Source organism: Salvelinus fontinalis, chromosome 25, assembly GCF_029448725.1.
Source record: "Salvelinus fontinalis isolate EN_2023a chromosome 25, ASM2944872v1, whole genome shotgun sequence".
In the NCBI taxonomy this organism is placed as follows: Eukaryota; Metazoa; Chordata; class Actinopteri; order Salmoniformes; family Salmonidae; genus Salvelinus; species Salvelinus fontinalis.
The window spans coordinates 14,421,268-14,443,326 of NC_074689.1; the positions used below are offsets into that span (position 1 = coordinate 14,421,268).

A 22,059-nucleotide genomic window follows, 5' to 3' on the forward strand; every position below is an offset into this window, starting at 1 on the left:
GTGTTTGACCTAGTCTGTTTTTTTTACTGGCTTGCTTGACATGTGCACAAATTGATCTGTAAAACACACAAAGGCTAACATTCTGTAAGCTTTGTATATTTTTGCTGCCTCCTTTCTGCTTTAGAAAGGTAACGAATCAAGTTGACAACCTAACATCACTCATTTAATAACTGTGTTACGGAGGAAGGAAAACTACTTCTGTATTTTTGTGATCTTGAGCACAATATCAGTTTGTGTTGTAACACACTTATAACTAGGGCACTCACCATGTTCACTCATTCTATTATTATCTGAGATGTATCATTCAAATTAATTCAATGAACTTTCAAATTAATTTAGCATTCAATTTGTCAAATAAATTCAGTTATGAGTTAAAATTATTAAACTATTCAGTTAGATTCATAATGAAAATACAAAAAACATTTCAACGAGTGGAAAAGGAATCATACTTTTAATTGGATTTTGACAAGCATCTGTGCAGAATACATCTATCCCAAAAATGATAATACAGTGTGCAAAAAGTGTAATGAAAGAATGAGGTTTAGGGTGAATATATTTTCTTACAATGAAGCCGCTGTGCCTTGCCTATCTACCGGTACTTTTTCCAATCTCATACCACAGTTCGAAATATAAAAAATCATATTCCTTTTTCCCCTTCGTTATAATTCATACATGAGGGTTCTCTGTCCATCCATACCTCTTTGAAGATTAAAGATGATTCTGATACAGTGAAAGTGACGTACAAACTGCCGGAATAAAATAAAAAGTACAATGATGAAGAAATCTGAGCAATATGCTAAAAACAGAACGTGTACATCCCAAATGGCACCCTATACCCTATATTAGTGCACTACGTTTGACCAGAGTCCATAAGGCTCTGATCAAAAGTACTGTAGCACACCATGAAGGGAATAGGGTGACTTTTTGTACACAACCCCAAGTTATTTTATTAGCAGATGTAATTTGATATTCTGACAGATGCTGGTAACAAGATGAATGCAAATGTGTAACTACATTGTACAACATTCTTATACGTTAAACTTTTTTATCCATACTGAATTTATCTTGAATGTGTAAATGTATAACTTATAACAGTACATTTATAACAGTTTTCTTTATATTATCTATTGTGAAAACATCACAGCAGTATAACTGTGATGTTGATGCGCAACACACAGACAAACAGACGAGGTACAGTAGAAAGTTACAGACACACAACAACAAAGCCACTTGGTGAAATTTCATCTTATACAACCATGAGTAGAGTTGATTAACTATTGTACAGCACATGCAGAACATCGAAACTAACCCTATTGAAGAGCGATCAGATTCACAACAAGCGTGGGTGGGTTATATATTATGTCGATACAAAGAGCACTTGATAGAAATGGTTGTCACTGAGGATGGGTTGTACTGTAACAGTGTTAACTCTCATTGTCATGACACTACTTTTCTGGCCAGGGGAAACTACAGCAGCAACTAGATACAGAGCCTTCCGAAAGTATTCACAACCATTGACTTTTTCCACATTTTGTTGTGTTACAGCCCGAATTTAAAATTGGTTAAATTGAGATTTTGTGTCACTGATCTACAAACAATACCCCATAATGTCAAAGTGGAATTTATTTTTGAAATGTTTACAAATTAAAAATGAAAAGCTGAAATGTCTTGTGTCAATATATTCAACCACAAAGACCAGGGAGGTTTTCCAAGGGTTCGCAAAGGGCACCTGTTGGTAGATCAAAAATAAATAAGTAGACATTGAATATCCCTTTGAGCATAATGCAGTTATTAATTACACTTTGGATCGTTTATCAATAAACCCAGTCACTAAAAAGATAGAGGCCTCCTTCCTAACTCAGTTGCCGGAGAGGAAGGCCAATGGTGATTTTAAAACAGTTAAGAGTTTCATGGCTGTGATAGAACACTGAGGATAGATCAACAACATTGTAGTTACTCCACAAAACTAACCTAAATGACAGGGTGAAAAGAAGGAAGCCTGTACAGAACAAAAATATTCCCAAAAATGCATCCTGTTTGTAATAAGGCAGTAAAGTAATACTGCAAAAAACGTGGCAAAGAAATTAACTTTTTGTCCTGAATACAAAGCGTTATTGTTTGGGGCAAATCCAACACAACACATCACGGAGTACCACTCCTCATATTTTCAAGCACGGTGGTGGCTGCATCATGTTATGGGTATGCTTGTCATCGACAAGGACTAGGGAGTTTTTAGGAATGAAAAGAAATGGGATAGAGATAAGCACAGGAAAAATCCTAGAGGAAAACTTTGTTCAGTCTGCTTTCCAACAGACACTGGGAGACAAATTAACATTTCAGCAGGACAATAACCTAAAACACAAGGCCAAATATACACTGGCGTTGCTTACCAAGACGATGTTGAATGTTCGATTGGCCTAGTTACAGTTTTGACTTAGAAATCGGCTTAAAAATCTATGGCAAGACTTGAAAATGGTTGTCTAGCAATGATCAACAACCAACTTGACAGAGCATGAATAAAAAAAATAAAAAAAAAATAATGGGCAAATATTGTACAATCCAGGTGTGCAAAGCTCTTAAGAGACACCCAGAAATACTCACAGTTGTAAATCACCGGCAAAAATGATTCTAACATGTATTGACTCGGAGGGTTGAATTGTTATCTAATCAAGTTATATTAGTCTTTATTTTCCAAAGATTAAAAAAAAAAGTATTTTTCTTCCACTTTGACAGACTATTTTGTGTAGATCGTTGCCAAAAAATGACAATTAAATCAATTTTTATCCCACTTTAACAACAAAATGTGGAAAAAATCAAGGGGTGTGAATACTTTCTGAAGGCACTGTGTATCCTATAACTACGGTTTAATTTCTTCGTGGTCAGGTAACATGAGTCGGAAAAACTCCTGGCCCTAATCATCCGAACTATGCTTCATCCTGACGCGCCTCAGCCAATTTCCTGTGTAACCATGGTGATAATTAACCAAATAATTTTATTGAGCTCTTTTGTGGCTTTGCTATTGGAGGATGTTATGATCACATATTCAACATTAGATTAGCCTATGCAATACAGTAAACAGTGTACTGGCCAGGAGGACTACACACTTCAAGCTGATTATCTATCATTTTCATTGAGATCTATGTACAGCAAACATTAATATCAGTCAAGCATATTTATCTAAGCAGGTGACCAGTAACCATATCAGCACATTGTGACACATGGAGGAAATGGGAAATATGATATTGAACAAGCCCCATTGCTGCTGCATGCATGAATGCATTCTCTTGCAAAAAAACATAATTGCAGGTTCCCTATTGTCAAATCTACAGTACACCCACCTAGTCATATTGAGTACTACACAGTACAGAAAGAACAAGGCAGATGTATCCTAACAGCATGGCAAAAAAAATGTTTTTAAAAAGAAATCTGTACAATGGACAGTGTAAAATGTGACTGACTCAAAACAACTCAGTAGGTCAAATGTGTAGTAGGCCTCTAGATGACACAGTATAGTAAACTCCTAGCCCTTGATCATGCAGGCCAAAGAGAGTGAAAACAGCCAAGATTACCCACTCAGTGTAAAGATCATCCATCTGGGTTAGACCAGGCCACCATATGATACGCGTGGTACAAATGTATTGCCTCTCCTATCGTTCTTCAGACAGTTTTACAAATACATTGACGGGATTTTGAGTGCATGCAAGATCAACTAGGGCTTGCTATTCACCCATTCATGTTCATCAGCAGTAAACAAGACCATAGAAGTAGTGTTTTCTGGAGTCAACCAAATATATTTTTACGTATATAGATTGGTTTAAAATATGACTTTGTCCTCTCCATTAAAACACACAAAAACACTCAGTCCATGCAAAGTGGATGGAGATAATGTACATCAAATACAGTGGCATGTGTGTAGTGTGTGTGTGTCTGCACGCCCGTGTATGTGCAGTGTGTGTGTCACTTGTCCTGCATCACTTCTCCTGCAGCAGAGCTGGGATGTTTATGTTCCATCCGATGGCTTGCCGGTCAAAGCCACAGGTGAACAGGTTACATGACGCATTCTCTTCGTTCCACACCGAGCAGCACACCATGCGTCGATGACCCTGGAATACACAGGCACATACCAACACAGAAAAACCTCAAAGACCACACAACATGGATAACAAAGCTCAAACAGACTTCAATGAAGTTGTGTACAGTATCACACAACTACACACAACCCACACAAGTTAAAACCCCCAACAACCCTTTGACCTCCCTGGTGCGCAGCAGTACATTTCCACATCAGCAGTGTTAATGGCTATAGACACTGAGGCAGTGTCAGCACTCAGCCTGCAGGAAGTGACTATGTGTGGAAATGGGATGGAGAATCTCTCCTCCCACTCTCTACAGAAGGGGCTGTCTATGACAGAAAGAGATGGAGAATCTTTCCTTCTCATCTCGCTCCCATTGTTTCTCCCTCCCTCCCCCTCTCAGGAAGGGACTGTCTGCGTGACAGAAGGATAGATAGAGAATCTTTCCTCCTTCTGCTCTCTTCCCTCAGCACCTACCTGTCTGTTGCTGCGTGGTAGTCGTGCCAGTCTTACTCCAGTCATGTCAAACAGCCTGACTTGCCGATTGTCGTGTGGGAGAGCGATGATTCTTTGGTTGGCTGAGACACTTATCCTGGAAGGAGTTCATACAGAGAGTATGGCGTGTTAGACAAGAGAAGGGAATAAAGCTTGACTTGATGTGTTCTTGACAATGCTATTAATAACTATATGTACAGGTGGAGCTGTCACTCAACCACTACACCTAAACTATCAATCTGAACTGTGCTTGAGTTCAAACTAAAACATTTTGGAAAACATGACCATAAAATGTTCTGAATTGTATGAGCTCTGTTGGTCTTTTTTCAGCTCTTCACATACAATTAAATGCCTCTCCTACCTGTTAACAGCAGAGTCCGTGCGGATGGTTGCTATGGGCGACCTCATGTTCTTCAAGTCCCACACCTTGACGGTGCGATCGTCACTCCCCGACACCACGTTGTCCCCCACTGTGAACACAGCTGATGTCACCGTGCTGGAGAGACACACACACACACAAAAAAACAGAATGATCCTTGTTAAAATCTCTCAAAGCCATCAAATCTACACTACATTGACAAAGTATGTGGACACCCCTTCAAATGACTTGATTCGGCTATCTTAGCCACACCGGTTGCTGACAGGTGTATAAAATCGAGCAAACAGCCATGCAATCTCCATAGACAAACATTGGCAGTAGAATGGCCTTACTGAAGAGCTCAGTGACTTTCAACGGGGCACTCTCATATGATGCCACCTTTCCAACAAGTCACTTCATCAAATATCTGCCCTGCTAGAGCTGTCCGGTCAACTGTAAGTGCTGTTATTGTGAAGTGGAAATGTCTAGGAGCAACAACGGCTCAGCCGCGAAGTGGTAGGCCACACAAGCTCACAGAACGGGCCTGTCGAATGCTGAAGCGTGGTACAAATTGTCTGTGCTCGGTTGCAACACTCAGTACGGAGTGTCAAACTGCCTCTGGAAGCAACGTCAGCACAATAACTGTCCGTTGGGAGCTTCATGAAATGGGTTTCCATGGCTGCGCAGCCGCACACAATCCTAAGATCACCATGCACAATGCCAAGCGTTGGCTGGAGTGGTGTAAAGCTCGCCGCCATTGGACTCTGCAGCAGTGGAAACACGTTCTCTGGAGTGATGAATCACGCTTCACCATCTGGCAGTCCGACAGACGAATCTGGGTTTGGTGGATGCCAGGAGAACGCGACCTGCCCGAATGCATAGTACCAACTGTAAAATTTGGTGGAGGAAGAATAATGGTCTGGGGCTGCTTTTCACGATTTGGGCTAGGCCCCTTAGTTCCAGTGAAGAGAAATCTGAACGCTACAGCATACAATGACATTCTAGACGATTCTGTGCTTCCAACTTTGTGGCAACAGTTTTGGGAAGGCCCTTTCCTGTTTTAGCATGACAATGCCCAAGAGCACAAAGCGAGGTCCATACAGAAATAGTTTGTTGAGATCAGCGTGGAAGAACTTGACTGGCCTGCACAGAACCCTTACCTCAACCCCATCGAACACCTTTGGGATGTATTGGAACACCGACTGCGAGCCAGGCCTAGCCCAACATCAGTGCCCAACCTCAATAATGTTTGTGGCTGAATGGAAGCAAATCCCTGCAGCAATGTTCCAACATATACTAGAAAGCCTTCCCAGAAGAGTGGAGGATGTTATAGTAGCAAAGGGGGGGGACCAACTCTATATTAATCCCATGATTTTGGAATGAGATCTTCGACGAGCAGGTGTCCACATACTTTTGGCCATGTAGCATATCAAATCAAAAACAAACAAAAAAAGTATCTCAAAGCTATCACATCAAAACACTGCTGGCAAACAACAGGAAAATGGAGTCTATTAAAGCTGGAATTCGTAGCGGTGAAACTACCACGTCCGTTTGCGATATTACAACATCGAAGGCGTTCATTCAAACAACAAACACAGTTTATTTCACTAATAACTAACCCGCCTGGGGCGACCAGTGGTGCGGTTTCACTTTATGTGGATCTTTAAAGGTGTGTTACTTTTCTTCTAAGACTCATCATGTGTGACTCAAGTGAAGTCATTCAGCCTGTAGGGAGAGTCATCTCCCTGCCGTCACACAGTCATTCATAAATGAGAGTGATATAAACCGTGAGCAAAGAGGTTAAGACTATTTCTAATCATCTACCAGCGGGCGTGTAACAGTCAGGCAGTTCCAGAGTGGAGATCCTCTCCCCAGCCCTGCGGTTGCCTCTCAGTGTGCCGTCACTGGGTACGCCTGCCTCCGGCACTGGGGAGGCTGGTTGGTGGGTGGGATATGTGAGCCACAGCTACTGGAGCAGAGTGACAGTGTAGAGGGCATGTTCTGACATCAGTAGCCTGAGGAGGTGCTCAATGTTTAGCCTGGGGTGGGGGGTGGGTAGTGTGAGTGTCTTGAAAGTCACCGTAGTCTCTGAGGGTCAGTAGAGGTTGGCCCAAAAGTGCTCACCTCAGCACAACTTCCCAGGCGGGAGCCAGGCGTGATGTAGCGCGTCGCTCTCACACGTCGCTGAGGTCAGGACCATTCCTTTAATGGACTCATTTAAGATTTCTTATTCCTTTCACACATCACTGTCATCTTTTTCTTCCAACCCCCCTCTCTCTATCCCTCTCTCTACTGAAGGAGCCAGGAGGATTCGATTTGGCGCTCTGTTCGTTCTGATTAAGATTAGCAGCAGAAAAGCCCCATGCAGCACCACCTTAGCCTCACTCACTGGCTAACTCCTAGCCATCTTTAATTTAAATTGACATTATATTACGGTATAATTAAGGGGCTAAACTCTGCCATATTAAAGATGTGGGGCCGTGCCCAACTGTACGTATATGACCACCGGGGGGGGGGGGGGGGGGGGGCGCGGCTCGCTCATGGGCAATTTTAAATCCCAAATGGCACCCTATCCCCTATATAGTGTACTACTTTTGACCCAGGCTCATAGTGCTCAGGTCAAAAGCAGTACACTATATAGGGAATAGCTAACCAGTCCAATGCACTTTTTTACATTGTACGGTAAGGTTGCGTTATTAAAGTCCTATTATAACTTGGGAGGTATTCTGAAAGTCTCTCCTGAGCCGACTGACAAGCAAGGTCAAGGCTCATTAGGAAAAGGGGAGAATGGGGTAGGAGGGAAGGAGAAGGCCCAGGGGTATCAGTGACTGGGACAGTTTTTGTTAAAGGCTAACGAGAGACGTCCACCTATTAACCCTGACATGATCTTTTAGGTCTACATCCTTAGCTATCATTAATGTGAGTGTAGATTCTGCATTACAAATCATACACAGCATTTTTCAGCAAACATCCTAAAAATATATTTGGCGTACATTAAATAAAATAATTCATATAATAAGTCATTTCTTTGTTTGAGTATCATAACGATCAAACATTTCCTCCCCGTTTCTATGCATATCATATTTATAGAAGATTCTAACCTGTCAAATAGAACCTGTTCTCTATATTTTTTCCAACGTGACATTACGTTTAAATTGCACTGAGACGAACATTCACAGTGACTATAGAATCAGATTTATGTTGGCATATTCCTCTGAAGCGCTGTGTTAGACAGACACAGACACGCACACACAGACACACACACACAGATGCCTGCCTGTGATCAAACGCCTCGGAAGAGAAGCGAGAGACAAACGCGACATGGCATCCCGTTGGTAAAGCAAGTCTGCTGCCACTTCTCATCTGCACTTTACGTGTTAGCTCACGTACATTGGCCATGTCCCAAAAGGCACCCTGTTCCCTATACAGTGCACTGCTGTTGACCAGAGCCATGTGGATCCTGGTCAAAAATAGTGCACTACACAGCGAATAGGGTGCCATTTGGGACGCACATACAATTATTTCACAACTATAAGGAGGGGGGACTTAGAGGCTGAATATGCTGTGCTTTTGACTGCCACCATGCTCTGTCACTGTGCATTAGCTATAATTGCGTCTGAAGACACTGCAAATGAGCTACTCCTTCCCAAAGCTCTCTATCTATTAAACCCTTTACACTGACGCTCCCCTGCAACATTACACTGTGCTGCTCTGTCAAGAGGACATGTTATCAGAAACATTCAATTGTTACATTTACAGTTGAAGTCGGAAGTTTACATACACTTAGGTTGGAGTCATTAAAACTCGTTTTTCAACCACTCCACAAATTTCTTGTTAACAAACTATAGTTTTGGCAATTCGGTTAGGACATCTACTTTGTGCATGACACAAGTCATTTTCCAACAAATGTTTACGGACAGATTATTTCACTTATAATTCACTGTATCACAATTCCAGTGGGTCAGAAGTTTACATACACTAAGTTGACTGTGCCTTTAAACAGCTTGGAAAATTCCAGAAAATTATGTCATGGCTTTAGAAGCTTCTGATAGGCTAATTGACATCATTTGAGTCAATTGGAGGTGTACCTGTGGATGTATTTCAAGGCCTACCTTTAAACTCAGTGCCTCTTTGCTTGACATCATGGGAAAATCAAAAGAAATCAGCCAAGATGTCAGAAAACAATTGTACTGGTTCATCCTTGGGAGTAATTTCCAAACGCCTGAAGGTACCACATTCATCTGTACAAACAATAGTACGCAAGTATAAACACCATGGGACCACGCAGCCGTCATACCACTCAGGAAGGAGACGCGTTCTATCTCCTAGAGATGAATGTACTATGGTGCGAAAAGTGCAAATCAATCCCAGAACAACAGCAAAGGACCTTGTGAAGATGCTGGAGGAAACAGGTACAAAAGTATCTATATCCACAGTAAAACGAGTCCTATATCGACATAACCTGAAAGGCCGCTCAACAAGGAAGAAACCACTGCTCCAAAACCGCAATAAAAAAGCCAGACTACGGTTTGAAACTGCACATGGGGACAAAGATCGTACTTTTTGGAGAAATGTCCTCTGGTCTGATGAAACAAAAATAGAACGGTTTGGCCATAATGACCATCGCTATGTTTGGAGGAAAAAGGGGAAGGCTTGCAAGTCGAAGAACACCATCCCAACTGTGGAGCACGGGGGTGGCAGCACCATGTTGTGGGGGTGCTTGGCTGCAGGAAGGACTGGTGCACTTCACAAAATAGATGGCTTCATGAGGAAGGGAAATTATGTGGATATATTGAAGCAACATCTCAAAACATCAGTCAGGAACTTAAAGCTTGGTCGCATGGGTCTTCCAAATGAACAATGACCCCAAGCATACTTCCAAAGTTGTGGCAAAATGGTTTAAGGACAACAAAGTCAAGGTATTGGAGTGGCCATCACAAAGCCCTGACCTCAATCCTATAGAACATTTGTGGGCAGAACTGAAAAAGCGTGTGCGAGCAAAGAGGCCGACAAACCTGACCCAGTTACACCAGCTCTGTCAGGAGGAATGGGCTAAAATTCACCCAACTTATTGTGGGAAGTTTGACCCAAGTTAAACAATTTAAAGGCAATTAATAAAAAGCGTGTGCTGTGGTGGAGATCTTTGTGGGCTATACTCGGCCTTGTCTCAGGATTGTAAGTTGGTGGTTGAAGATAGCCCTCTAGTGGTGCGGGAGCTGTGCTTTGGCAAAGTGGGTGGGGTTTTTCCTTCCTGTTTGGCCCTGTCCGGGGGTATCTTCGGATGGGGCCACAGTGTCTCCTGACCGCTCCTGTCTCAGCCTCCAGTATTTATGCTGCAGTAGTTTATGTGTCGGGGGGCTAGGGTCAGTTGGTTATACCTGGAGTACTTCTCCTGTCTTATCCAGTGTCCTGTGTGAAGTTAAGTATGCTCTCTCTAATTCTCTCGTTCTCTCTCTCTCTCTGAGAACCTGAGCCCTAGGACCATACGTCACGGCAAACCGGGCATGATGACTCCTTGCTGTCCCCAGTCCACCTGGCCTTGCTGCTATTCCAGTTTCAACTGTTCTGCCTGCGGTTATGGAACCGCCACCTGTCCCAGACCTGCTGTTTTCAACTCTTAATGATCGGCTATGAAAAGCCAACTGAAAATTATTCATGATTATTATTTGACCATGCTTGTCACTTATGAACATCTTGGCATAGTTCTGTTATAATCTCCACCCGGCACAGCCAGAAGAGGACTGACCACCCCTCATAGCCTGGTTCCTCTCTAGGTTTCTTCCTAGGTTTTGGCCTTTCTAGGGAGTTTTTCCTAGCCACCGTGCTTCTACACCTGCATTGCTTGCTGTTTGTGGTTTTAGGCTGAGTTTCTGTACAGCACTTCGAGATATTAGCTGATGTACGAAGGGCTATATAAAATAAACTTGATTGATTGATTGAATGCTACCAAATACTAATTGAGTGTATGTAAACTTCTGACCCACTGGGAATGTGATGAAAGAAATAAAAACTGAAATAAATCATTCTCTCTACTATTATTCTGACATTTCACATTCTTAAAGTAAAGTGATGATCCTAACTGACCTAAGACAGGGAATTTTTACTAGGATTAAATGTCAGGAATTGTGAAAAGTTGAAATGTATTTGGCTAAGGTGTATGTAAACCTCCGACTTCAACTGTACATTTTAGTAATTTAGCATACGCTCTTATCTATAACGACTGACAGGAGCAATTATGGTTAAGCACCTTGCTCAACGGCACAGAGTTTTCCTAGTCGGCTCGGGGTTTGACCCAGCGACCTTTCTGTTACTGGCCCAATGCTCTTAACCGCTAGGCTTAACAGCTAGGCCATTGTATTCTTCTTCAGTCACGCTGCGGAGCCAATTCAGACAAGACAAACCTCTGAACAAGAGACAGATACTGTGGGAAGAAACATCTAATCCAAACATCCTAAGACACCCCTCCCCAGAGACAATTGTACCTAGTAGCATCCTCTGCCATTTAACCAATGATTACAATTGGCATTTTAAAGTACTGTACGAAAACATTCTGCAAATGGTACAATGCGTGTCCAAATGAGGGGCTTGGTATTTGGTAGCAGTGATATGACCAACAGCTACTCTCTATAGTCAAACTAATCAGGCGTTTTGTTTGTCACATATTTGTCCCTTCTGAAACAGATTGCAGCATTTCTAACCCCCTGCTGTCAGTGTGTACGACAGGAGCTCCCTAAGGGAAAGCCCCTCTGTGGTGTCACTCAGCAGCTCATAACTCATGGCTCCACATGACGTGTGTGTGTGGCGGGACAAAGCGGTTGTAGGGAGTTCCAGGGCCAGGGGACATGCGTTTGTGTGCGCGCGCGTGCGTTCGTCCGACTGTGCCTTCACAGGGAGGCCTCCTGCCAGGCTGTGTGTGGGCCTCATTCATCTTGTTGGGTGCAGGGCAGCCAAGCGTCTCCCTACAGCTGACAGTACACACACAAACAGTCTACTGCAACACTGGGTTCCCTGAGAGGGCCTCAATCAGCACACACACTGCTATGACTGACACTCATTAGGACTAACAGCTGTCTCAGCTAACACACACACACGAGAGAGCAGTTTTTCAGATACAGTTTGCACGTGTTAAAGTAAACACGTTCTTAAACAAGTCATTTATTATTCCAGGTCTAGAAACAGAACAGTAAGACACGATTTCACTGCCTACCTCTGAATATAAATAGACCTCCTCCCACTCATCATTACTGTTAAAGGTTCTGAGGGACTGAGTTATAATATAGTTCTTAGGTAAAGAGCTCGTATAAAGATGAACAACTATGAATGGTTCAAGAGGGACACAGACTTTGTTCACACGCGGATAGTTTGAGTAATTTTCAATTTTGGCCAATTTTTGAACATTTAACAGAGTACTAAAGCTACAAAGTTATAAGCAGCCATGTTTTTAGAGCACTTCACATCATGGGTGAGCTTTATGTGGTAGTTCTGACTACAATGAACTGCAGCTGTTGCTCAATGGTTGACTTAGCTCAAAAAACGAACCCTTTTTGTCTTAGAAAAAGGCGAGCGAGAGAGAGCGAGGGTGTGAGCGAGGGAGTGATTCAGGCGAGTGGAGGAGGTATCAGTTGACTTGCTTGAGATGCTGTGAACGTAGAGAGAGGAAGGAGAAGGTAATTGCCTTAGCACTAACGGGCCACGACAGACAGCCGACACACACACACACACACACACACACACACACAGTGAGTGGCTGGCTGTGTGCTTGTGCTAATCTCATTACAGTGATTGTCTATGAGAGAGAATGAAAGTGGGGATCTGTAGGAATTATACATGTTGGGGTCGAACATAATGAGCACCATGTAATCCCCAGCAATCAAAGGCTGCCAGGAGCAGCCTGCCTGTACTACACCACTTTGCATTAACGAGACTGACGACAGGAGTCACATTCAAATGGTTTGAGAGTAAGAGGGGGGGGGGTGGAGGGTTTGGGGGGAGCTGACAGTCCACGTTTTCAAATGAGCCACTCAAATTGAGCCTTTAACAGCATTGGAACGAGAGGGGCCAAATTACACAGAGCGAGGATGAGCGAGGGATTAACAGGGAAAAGGAGTGATAAATGGAGAGAGCTGAAGGAGGAAGAGAGTCTCAGAAGGTGGTGAAAGTGGTGAAGATGAAGTGCTCAATAATAAATGATCAAGAGGCAAGTGGAGGATTTTGCCTAAAGCCAGTCGGGCCCAGGAAATTAATGTGACATGTTTTTAAAAAGAAATAAAAACATAAAAACACTGAAAATGGTAGGAGAATGCTTTAGAGTGGTGATGTAGCGACTGCTCTGTGTGTGAAATAAGATGTTGCACTGCCATCTTGTGGAGGAATTAGCTCCAACCTTACAACTGCTTCTGTTTTAGTGAATATTATGTATAGTATAGCCACTGAAATAACAATACGACATCACGTGTGACGTTAAGCACCTAAATTACTTGTAGGGGACTGTGTGTGTAACTCACTCGGTGTGTCCCTGAAACACGTTAACAGAGTGGATGGAGGGGTCTCTGAAGTCCCACAGACGGAAGGTGGTGTCTCTGGACGAGGTGACCACCAGACGCTGGCTTGGATGGGTACAGCAGTGGGTCAGCTCCTGGTCGTGGCCTGGACACACACACAGTATTAAAGATTTGGGTCCGTGTGAAACTGTACTTAACATGACAGTGTTATGATATGAGGGCAAGGTTAGTGTTAGGGCATAGACAAATACACCATTCCAGGATACACTTCAACAATTAATTCCCACAGGGGGCAGCAGCAACTTTGTCCAGGTGCTGAACCTGGTTGATACGCATATCAGGTGCTGATAATTAAGGTGATCGTCATTCAGGGTCTCAGCTTGCAAACCATGAGGCTTCTGGTTTGTTTGGTGTCCATGAGACCTTCGTTTGGTTTTGAATCTTTAGGTTGTATTTACTTGTATAACATTTTATTTAATTTCTATTGACAGAGGGGTAAAAATAACCCTCTGTTCCACACACACTCAATCATAAAATTAAACAAACGAGAAAATAGCAGGTTTCTAAGACTTTAACCTCACACCACGTTTTGTAGCCTAGGGTCCGGGAAAAATGTGTCCTTTTCTAAAAGCATTTCATGAAATTTGACATTTAGCAGAATCTTTTTTAATACCGCACAAATGATCAAAATGACAGCCTACTTTGACACTGACAAACAGAATCTGAGATCAATAAAAACAACCTTGTCTTGAATCTATCAATAGCCCAGCCTAGGTGTGTGGAGACACACATATTGTACAATATGAGGAGGATATTATGGTCCTAAAAAAGCTTTCCAGTTTCACTAACTCACCCAATGATGTACAGCTCACACACCGGAGATGGCAGGTGCGCTCATGCCAAAAGCATCTCTCTTGTTTTACTTTGTAAAACAACGCCGTCCACTCAATAGGCCTATTTGGAAGTTGATTGAATATTTTGGTAGCCTCTACAGATAGATTAGAGTCTTCTCTTTTCAGCAGGAGCCATTTGCTTTCCAACCTGTGTTTTCCCGCGATTGTATTTGAAATATTGTGAAAGTCCTGTTTTGGCTGCATGCTGTTAACTGACAGATTTGCCGCACATTCTGGACTGTGATTGGGCTACACATAATCCACAGCTAGGCAATAATAAAACATTTCAAAAGCCATTGATCCTCTGTGGCTAAATTATAGGCCTTCTTCTGGTGTAGAGTACTGAATGATTTCATTTATTTCTGAACAGACAGCAGTAATTCTATAACGTTGGCAAATGCTTTTCAATTCATCATGGGTGCTGCAACACCCTTCCCGCGGCTATTATTCTATAAGGAAATAAATGATGAATTGCAACGCAGGAGAGACAATAGTTGCAGGCTCATGTAAATCTGAGCAGAGGGAGAGATATACAGTACCAGTCAAAAGTTTGGACAGTGATTCAAGGGTTTTTCTTTATTTCGACAATTTCCTACATTATAGAATAATAGTGAAGACATCACAACTATGAAATAACATATATGGAATCATGTAGTAACCAAAAAAAAAGTGTTAAACAAATCAATATTTTATATTTGAAATTCTTCAAAGTAGCCACCCTTTGCCTTGATGGCAGCTTTGCACAGCTTTGGAATTTCTTTCCATCTTAATGTGTTTGAGCCAATCAGTTGTGTTGTGACAAGGTAGGGGTGGTATACAGAAGATAGCCCTATTTGGTAAAAGACCAAGTCCATATTATGGCAAGAACAGTCCATCATTACATGAAGATCAGTCAATCCGGAAAAGGTCAACTTTGAAAGTTTCTTCAAGTGCAGGCGCAAAAACAATCAAGCGCTATGATGAAACTGGCACTCATGAGGACCGCGACAGGAAAGGAAGACCCTGAGTTACCTCTGCTGCAGAGGATAAGTTCATTAGAATTACCAGTCTCAGAAATTTCAGCCCAAATAAATGCTTCACAGAGTTCAAGTAACAGACATCTCAACATCAACTGTCCAACTGTGTGAATCAGGCCTTCATAGTCGAATTGATGCAAAGAAACCACTACTAAACGACGCCATATATATAAAAAAAAATAATAATATACACTGCTCAAAAAAATAAAGGGAACACTTAAACAACACAGTGTAACTCCAAGTCAATCACACTTCTGTGAAATCAAACTGTCCACTTAGGAAGCAACACTGATTGACAATAAATTTCACATGCTGTTGTGCAAATGGAATAGACAAAAGGTGGAAATTATAGGTGTGCTGTCAAACTGCCTGGGAGCTCCTCAGTGGTGAAACTCCTCCTCCTTCAATCAGTGGTGAACCAGGTGGAACAAATCTTCCAGGCAATCTGGGCGTGCCAGCACCTGGCTCTGCTGTTGTCTTTAGAACGCAGTGAAAGGAGCATTTATAAAACCACAAGACCAAGGAAACTTCATCTATGTGATCAAGGTGACTGTGCAAGTCCAAGCCCTCCACAAAACTGTGAAAGACAGCCGGTAAGCGCCATATTGGCCATGTTTTGTTAGACTGACTTAAGCAGTGCACTGCTAATGATACTCTGGAAAACACAGACTTAACTTTTAACTTTGATAGGACTTTTGCAGTGGTATTTATAACTTAATGTTGTTTGTGGGGTATAAAGTAAGAAGAGCCAAATTCATTGTTGATAGAACTTGTTTGAAATGGTTAAAAGTAATTTAAACTTTGTAGAAATCTTAGTAAACCAAGTTCTTAATTCAGTAACAAATGTATAGTCTGGAAAATCTTTGGCTAAAAGATGTAGGATTTGTCTGCTTAACTGCTGATTAGAAAATAAGTGTGTTTTTTTGCTACTAGAGGTATTTTGAATGTGTTTGGCTAAAATGCAAATTTGGATAAAAGTGTACTGATTCTGCTCATTTGATTAAAAATGGTGGGTTTCTATTTTGGGAAACATTTGCTTAACAGTGGAAACCTTGTATTTGATAATGGCAGAAATGTGTTTCTGAGGTGAATGTGGATAATTTTGTGTATTTAATTAGGCTGTCAACTCAAATAATCACTTGTATTTGTCATCTCTTGAGGTTTTTCACCTGTTTACTGCCAACCAAAGAATGGTAAATAAAAGACAAACAACTGATTCTATGGCTGTTTATTGAGTGAAATCCAGTTAAAATCTTCACGTGGAGGGATTGTCCTTTTCAAGTGGGGAATTGCACAAGAAAGAGGTCAACTTGACAATAGGCAATTAGCAAGACACCCCAAACAAGAGTGATTCTGCAGGTGGTGACCACAGACCACTTCTCAGTTCCTATGCTTCCTGGCTGATGTTTTGGTCACTTTTGAATGCTGGCGGTGCTCTCACTCTAGTGGTAGCATGAGACGGAGTCTACAACCCACACAAGTGGCTCAGGTAGTGCAGTTCATCCAGGATGGCACATCAATGCGAACTGTGGCAAAAAGGTTTACTGTGTCTGTCAGCGTAGTGTCCAGAGCATGCAGGCGCTACCAGGAGACAGGCCAGTACATCAGGAGACGTGGAGGAGGCCGTAGGAGGGCAACAACCCAGCAGCAGGACCGCTACCTCCACCTTTGTGCAAGGAGGTGCACTGCCAGCGCCCTGCAAAATGACCTCCAGCAGGCCACAAATGTGCATGTGTCTGCTCAAACGGTCAGAAACAGACTTCATGAGGGTGGTATGAGGGCCCGACGTCCACAGGTGGGGGTTGTGCTTACAGCCCAACACCGTGCACGACGTTTGGCATTTGCCAGAGAACACCAAGTTTGGCAAATTCGCCACTGGCGCCCTGTGCTCTTCACAGATGAAAGCAGGTTCACACTGAGCACATGAGCACCTGTGACAGACGTGACAGAGTCTGGAGACGCCATGGAGAACGTTCTGCTGCCTGCAACATCCTCCAGCATGACCGGTTTGGCGATGGGTCAGTCATGGTGTGGGGTGGCATTTCTTTGTGGGGCCGCACAGCCCTCCATGTGCTCGCCAGAGGTAGCCTGACTGCCATTAGGTACCGAGATGAGATCCTCAGACCCCTTGTGAGACCATATGCTGACACATGCACATTTGTGGCCTGCTGGAGGTCATTTTGCAGGGCGCTGGTAGTGCTCCTCCTTGCACAAAGGCGGAGGTAGCGGTCCTGCTGCTGGGTTGTTGCCCTCCTACGGCCTCCTCCATGTCTCCTGATGTACTGGCCTGTCTCCTGGTAGCGCCTCCATGCTCTGGACACTACGCTGACAGACACAGCAAACCTTTTTGCCACAGCTCGCATTGATGTGCCATCCTGGATGAACTGCACTACCTGAGCCACTTGTGTGGGTTGTAGACTCCGTCTCATGCTACCACTAGAGTGAGAGCACCGCCAGCATTCAAAAGTGACCAAAACATCAGCCAGGAAGCATAGGAACTGAGAAGTGGTCTGTGGTCACCACCTGCAGAATCACTCCTGTTTTGGGGGGTGTCTTGCTAATTGCCTAGAATTTCCACCTTTTGTCTATTCCATTTGCACAACAGCATGTGAAATTTATTGTCAATCAGTGTTGCTTCCTAAGTGGACAGTTTAATTTCACAGAAGTGTGATTGACTTGGAGTTACATTGTGTTGTTTAAGTGTTCCCTTTATTTTTTTGAGCAGTATATATATATATATATATATATATATATATATATAATTTTTTTTAAACTTGAATGAATAGGTGTGTCCAAACTTTTGACTGGTACTGTAATATAAAGTGAATGTCATTCTAGTTCTGTAAGAGATGCAGGCACGCTTCTCTCTCTCTCCCCACAGCAACGACCACGTGTTGGTCTCTAGGCTACAACGATAAACCCGGGTCGTCCAACCAAAATCAATTCTTAGAAAACTGAAATCAACTCTGATCGCTTTTATTCAAAATGTTACTTTGCAAACAGTGAAAAAACATGTCATGAGAAGTAGGCCTACGGGATCCTGGAACAATCCAAAACTCAAGAGGTGCCGGATCCAAATTAAGCACAGACCCCCCTTAACCTCCCACAGGAGGTACCCTCCCATCGACAGGTAAACATTTTATTGGCTGCCGTGAGGCCAGCCAGCCATAATCGCTTTTCTTGCAAAGAGAGATCCAATTTGGAGGAGTCACTGAAGAGTATAATCTGCATGGAACATGTTTAGAGTGCATTGTGGAGAGCATATTGGAGACAAGTCTCCAAAATTGGGATACCTCAGGGCACTCCCAGACCATATGAATGAAGGTACCAGGAGCATCCTGAGGGCATAGAGAGCATTTCAGTGTTGGATGTATTTTCATTTGGAACAGCCTGCACGGGTCAGATAAGATCTTAAGACAAAATGTAAGTGGTTGTTCTGTTGATGAGGATTTCTAGAAGGAAATCGATTACAATTTGCCAGTTAATTTCAGTGACTTAAGGTGAGAAGTCTTTCTTCCATAGTGGTCAATTGACAGGGGCTTCTGAGATGCTTCTCAGAAACCAGTGCCCTGGGTTTAGGCCAGATCCCAACATTTTTCCGGAGAGGGTGAATTGGTAGTGTTTCGCATGGCAGAGCAAAGTTGTAAATAAAATAACGATTTTCCCGGTAAATTAAAAGTTGTTTGTAAATTCTAAAATGCACAGAGCCCTCCCTCATCAAGAACATATGCACAGAGCCCTCCCTCATCAAGAACATTACCTTGATGTGTACACCCTTGTCACTCCAGTGGTGGAAGGATATAGGGCAGCCCCCCAAACAGATGTCGGAATTGTGGAACAAAGGAGAGTGATTGTACCAATTGGTTTTGGATAATTCTTCGACGGTGCGACACACAGAGGCCTGTGTTATTAAGGGGACAAATTTTGCTTTGAAGTATCTCAAGGAGACGTTGGAGTGGACCAGATCCTGCAACCAGTGTGAATGTACTAGGTAGGTTGTCCTCTATGGGATGCCAAGCCACCTTAGCATCTGGATCAAACCATGTGGAAAGAGGACGGAGAACAAATGACCAGAAATTAAAAATTGGAAGGCATTGGCCACCTGCCCTCTTTTTCCTTGACAGAGTATGTCGTTTAATGCAATGGAGGCATGTTTTAGAGACTGAGGAATAAAATGTATTCCAATATCCAGTCGGTGGTGCCAGAGGGAGCATTGAGCTCAAAAGGTTAAAGCGTGTTCATCTTGATAATAGAGATCCGTGATTTTAATTAATCTGGAAATGTTGATCTTTCCAGATCTGACAGCACGTCTTTGAGAATCTTGTTGTAATTATGAATTGGACTGTGGGGTGGACATCAACTCCCAGGTATCTAAACTGTTTAACTCCAGGGATACCAAGTGTTTCCATCAGGTAGAAGATTTACCAGCCACTCAAGATTTTTTTACCAGCCCAAATATAATTTTTACACTACAAACAAAAACACATGAGCATGGTTTGTAATGTTTCTAAAACAAAATGTATTACTAGTAAGAAGTCATGTGGTATATTGTTTAACTTAATTTTGACCAATATTACATAGACAAATTCACCTGCCCCTTTAATGGTTGGCGAGAGGTTATTGTGGTAGTGCGACTTGAGTCATGTTTGTGCCTGTGAGATTGCTCTTACAAAGAAAGATTTCAGTTTTTAAACCGCAGTAAAAGTGCAATGACTACAGTCGAATGGTATTTTGGAGAATAACTGCAGTACAATGCAGTTGAACTGTGGTTACTGCACTGAACATTGTTGTTTTGGACGCAGTAGTTGCAGCAAACTGCAGTTATACTGCACTCTGACTGCAATCTTTTTTCGTCATGGTGAGCTAGCTTGTGAACAAAACAATGCAAATAGCCAAGAGACACAAGGACAAAGTCTCACTTCAGTAGACTTTCATTTAAAGGAAATTAAACCAACGTTTATGCTTGTGCGCAGCGCTTCTAAAAATGTACATGGGCACAGCCCCTAGCCAGGCAGGGTCAAAGTGCAAGGTGGAATAAGCTCTATAGATTCGTAGTCCTTTGATTTTGTACCATTAATTTACCAGCTATGAAACAAAACGTCAGAAATACTTTGAAAACAGCTACTGCAGCATTTATTTGACTATAAATGTAATCATATTTCTATTCACAACCCCTAAGAAAAGAGATTGCTTCATTATAATGCACTTTGACTGCAATAAGGCCCGAGGAGGTGTGGTATATGGCCAACGTACCACGGCTAAGGGCTGTTCTTATGCACAACAGAGTGCCTGGATACAGCCCTTAGCCGTGGTATATTGGCCATATACCACAAACCCGAGGTGCCTTATTGCTATTAAAAACTGGTTACCAACGTAATTAGAGTAGTAAATTGAAATGTTTTGTCATACCAGTGGTATACTGTCTGATATCACAACTGTCAGCCAATCAACATTCAGGGCTCGAACCACCCAGTTTATAACTGCAGTTAGAGTGCAGTACGCAACTACTGCGTCCAAAATAATACCTTTTTATTTTATTACTGCGACCAAAACACCACAGTCGCCTGCAGTTACTGCAATTTCAAAACTGCAATCTTTTTTTGTTAGGGAAACAAGAGTGAAATGCTCGCACTGTGGAGCACTGACCACCCGCCAACGTGGCTGGTGAAATATACATTTTACCCGCCAACGCCAAAATATACCCACATTTGGCAGGTGGCGAGTGTTCATTTTAGGCACTGGTTGCTATTGAATAATCTCCCATATTAAATATAGGTAAAAGGTCAGACTTGACTCAGTAGACTTTATAGTAGTTCTCCTTTTTATATATATTTAATTTTTGTCCCCATCTGAACATGACCTCTCGTCCAAGTGGATCGTTAAGACAGAGCTTCCCCTGAACTTGGCAAGTTGTTGTCTCCTGGGCACATAACACTGTCCTCAGATGCAGATTTTTCACAAATTTACCCATTCATTCAGGTTACAGACCATGTAACTAGGCCAAGGACCCCTAGACTTCGGAAGTGCAACAATATTGGCAGGCTAGTTTATTGGTTTTCGTAAACAACAGCCAGGGGCTCGCTCAGCACAGGTTTGAATGTATTTTTTACATTGTAGCGTTGCCCATCACAGCATGCAGGGAGAGGAGATTGCAATGAAGAGAACCATTGATAATACATATGCAGATGGGCTATACTTAAATTCCCCTACACTCCTATAGTTGGGATGTGTCCGTCCTCTGTGCCTACCTGTCAGTGTGTGGACCAGCTCTGAGGTCTCCACCTCATATAGGTTGGCAGCCCGGTCCCAGGAAGCAGTGACCACCTGCTTGCCCCCTACCAGCCAGTCTGCAGCGATGACCACCCCTTGGTGGCTCTTCAAGGTGGTGGTGGCAACGCGGATGGTGGGGACCTCACTGCACGGACCCTCCCCGTCCCCGTCACCATCCTCCCTGTCTGAGAAGTCCAGCTCGTCGTCACACAGTGCCTAGGGCAGTGGGGGAAGAGAGAGGAACAGAGTTTCTTTACATGGCCCTTATCTTAAAATGTATCTCCTTTTCATTCATTATTTAGGAATAACTATGAGTGAGTTAGAGGTATGTGAGAGAGAGAGGTGTATGAGTAAATGTCCACATGAGAGAAAGGTGCTTATATGAGAGATATGATGAAGGGTGGTGAATGAATCAGTGAGTGAGTGAGTGAGTGAGTGAGTAAGTGAGTGAGT

General features: G+C 42.8%; 1 protein-coding gene across 4 annotated transcripts in view; it reads right to left on the minus strand.

Annotated features, from left to right (window-relative positions):
• Positions 1-432: 432 nt before the first annotated feature.
• The window catches only part of LOC129822862 (WD repeat-containing protein 37-like), a 31,030-nt gene continuing 9,403 nt past the window's right edge, over positions 433-22,059 (minus strand). For all 4 annotated transcript variants that reach the window (XM_055881337.1, XM_055881336.1, XM_055881335.1 and 1 more), the window contains 5 exons: positions 21,585-21,822; positions 13,431-13,572; positions 4,930-5,064; positions 4,551-4,665; positions 433-4,103 (listed from right to left, as the gene is read on the minus strand). In XM_055881337.1, the coding sequence (XP_055737312.1) occupies positions 3,972-4,103; positions 4,551-4,665; positions 4,930-5,064; positions 13,431-13,572; positions 21,585-21,822 (762 nt within the window). In that variant the 3' untranslated portion in view covers positions 433-3,971. The remainder of the gene's footprint in view (positions 4,104-4,550; positions 4,666-4,929; positions 5,065-13,430; positions 13,573-21,584; positions 21,823-22,059) is intronic.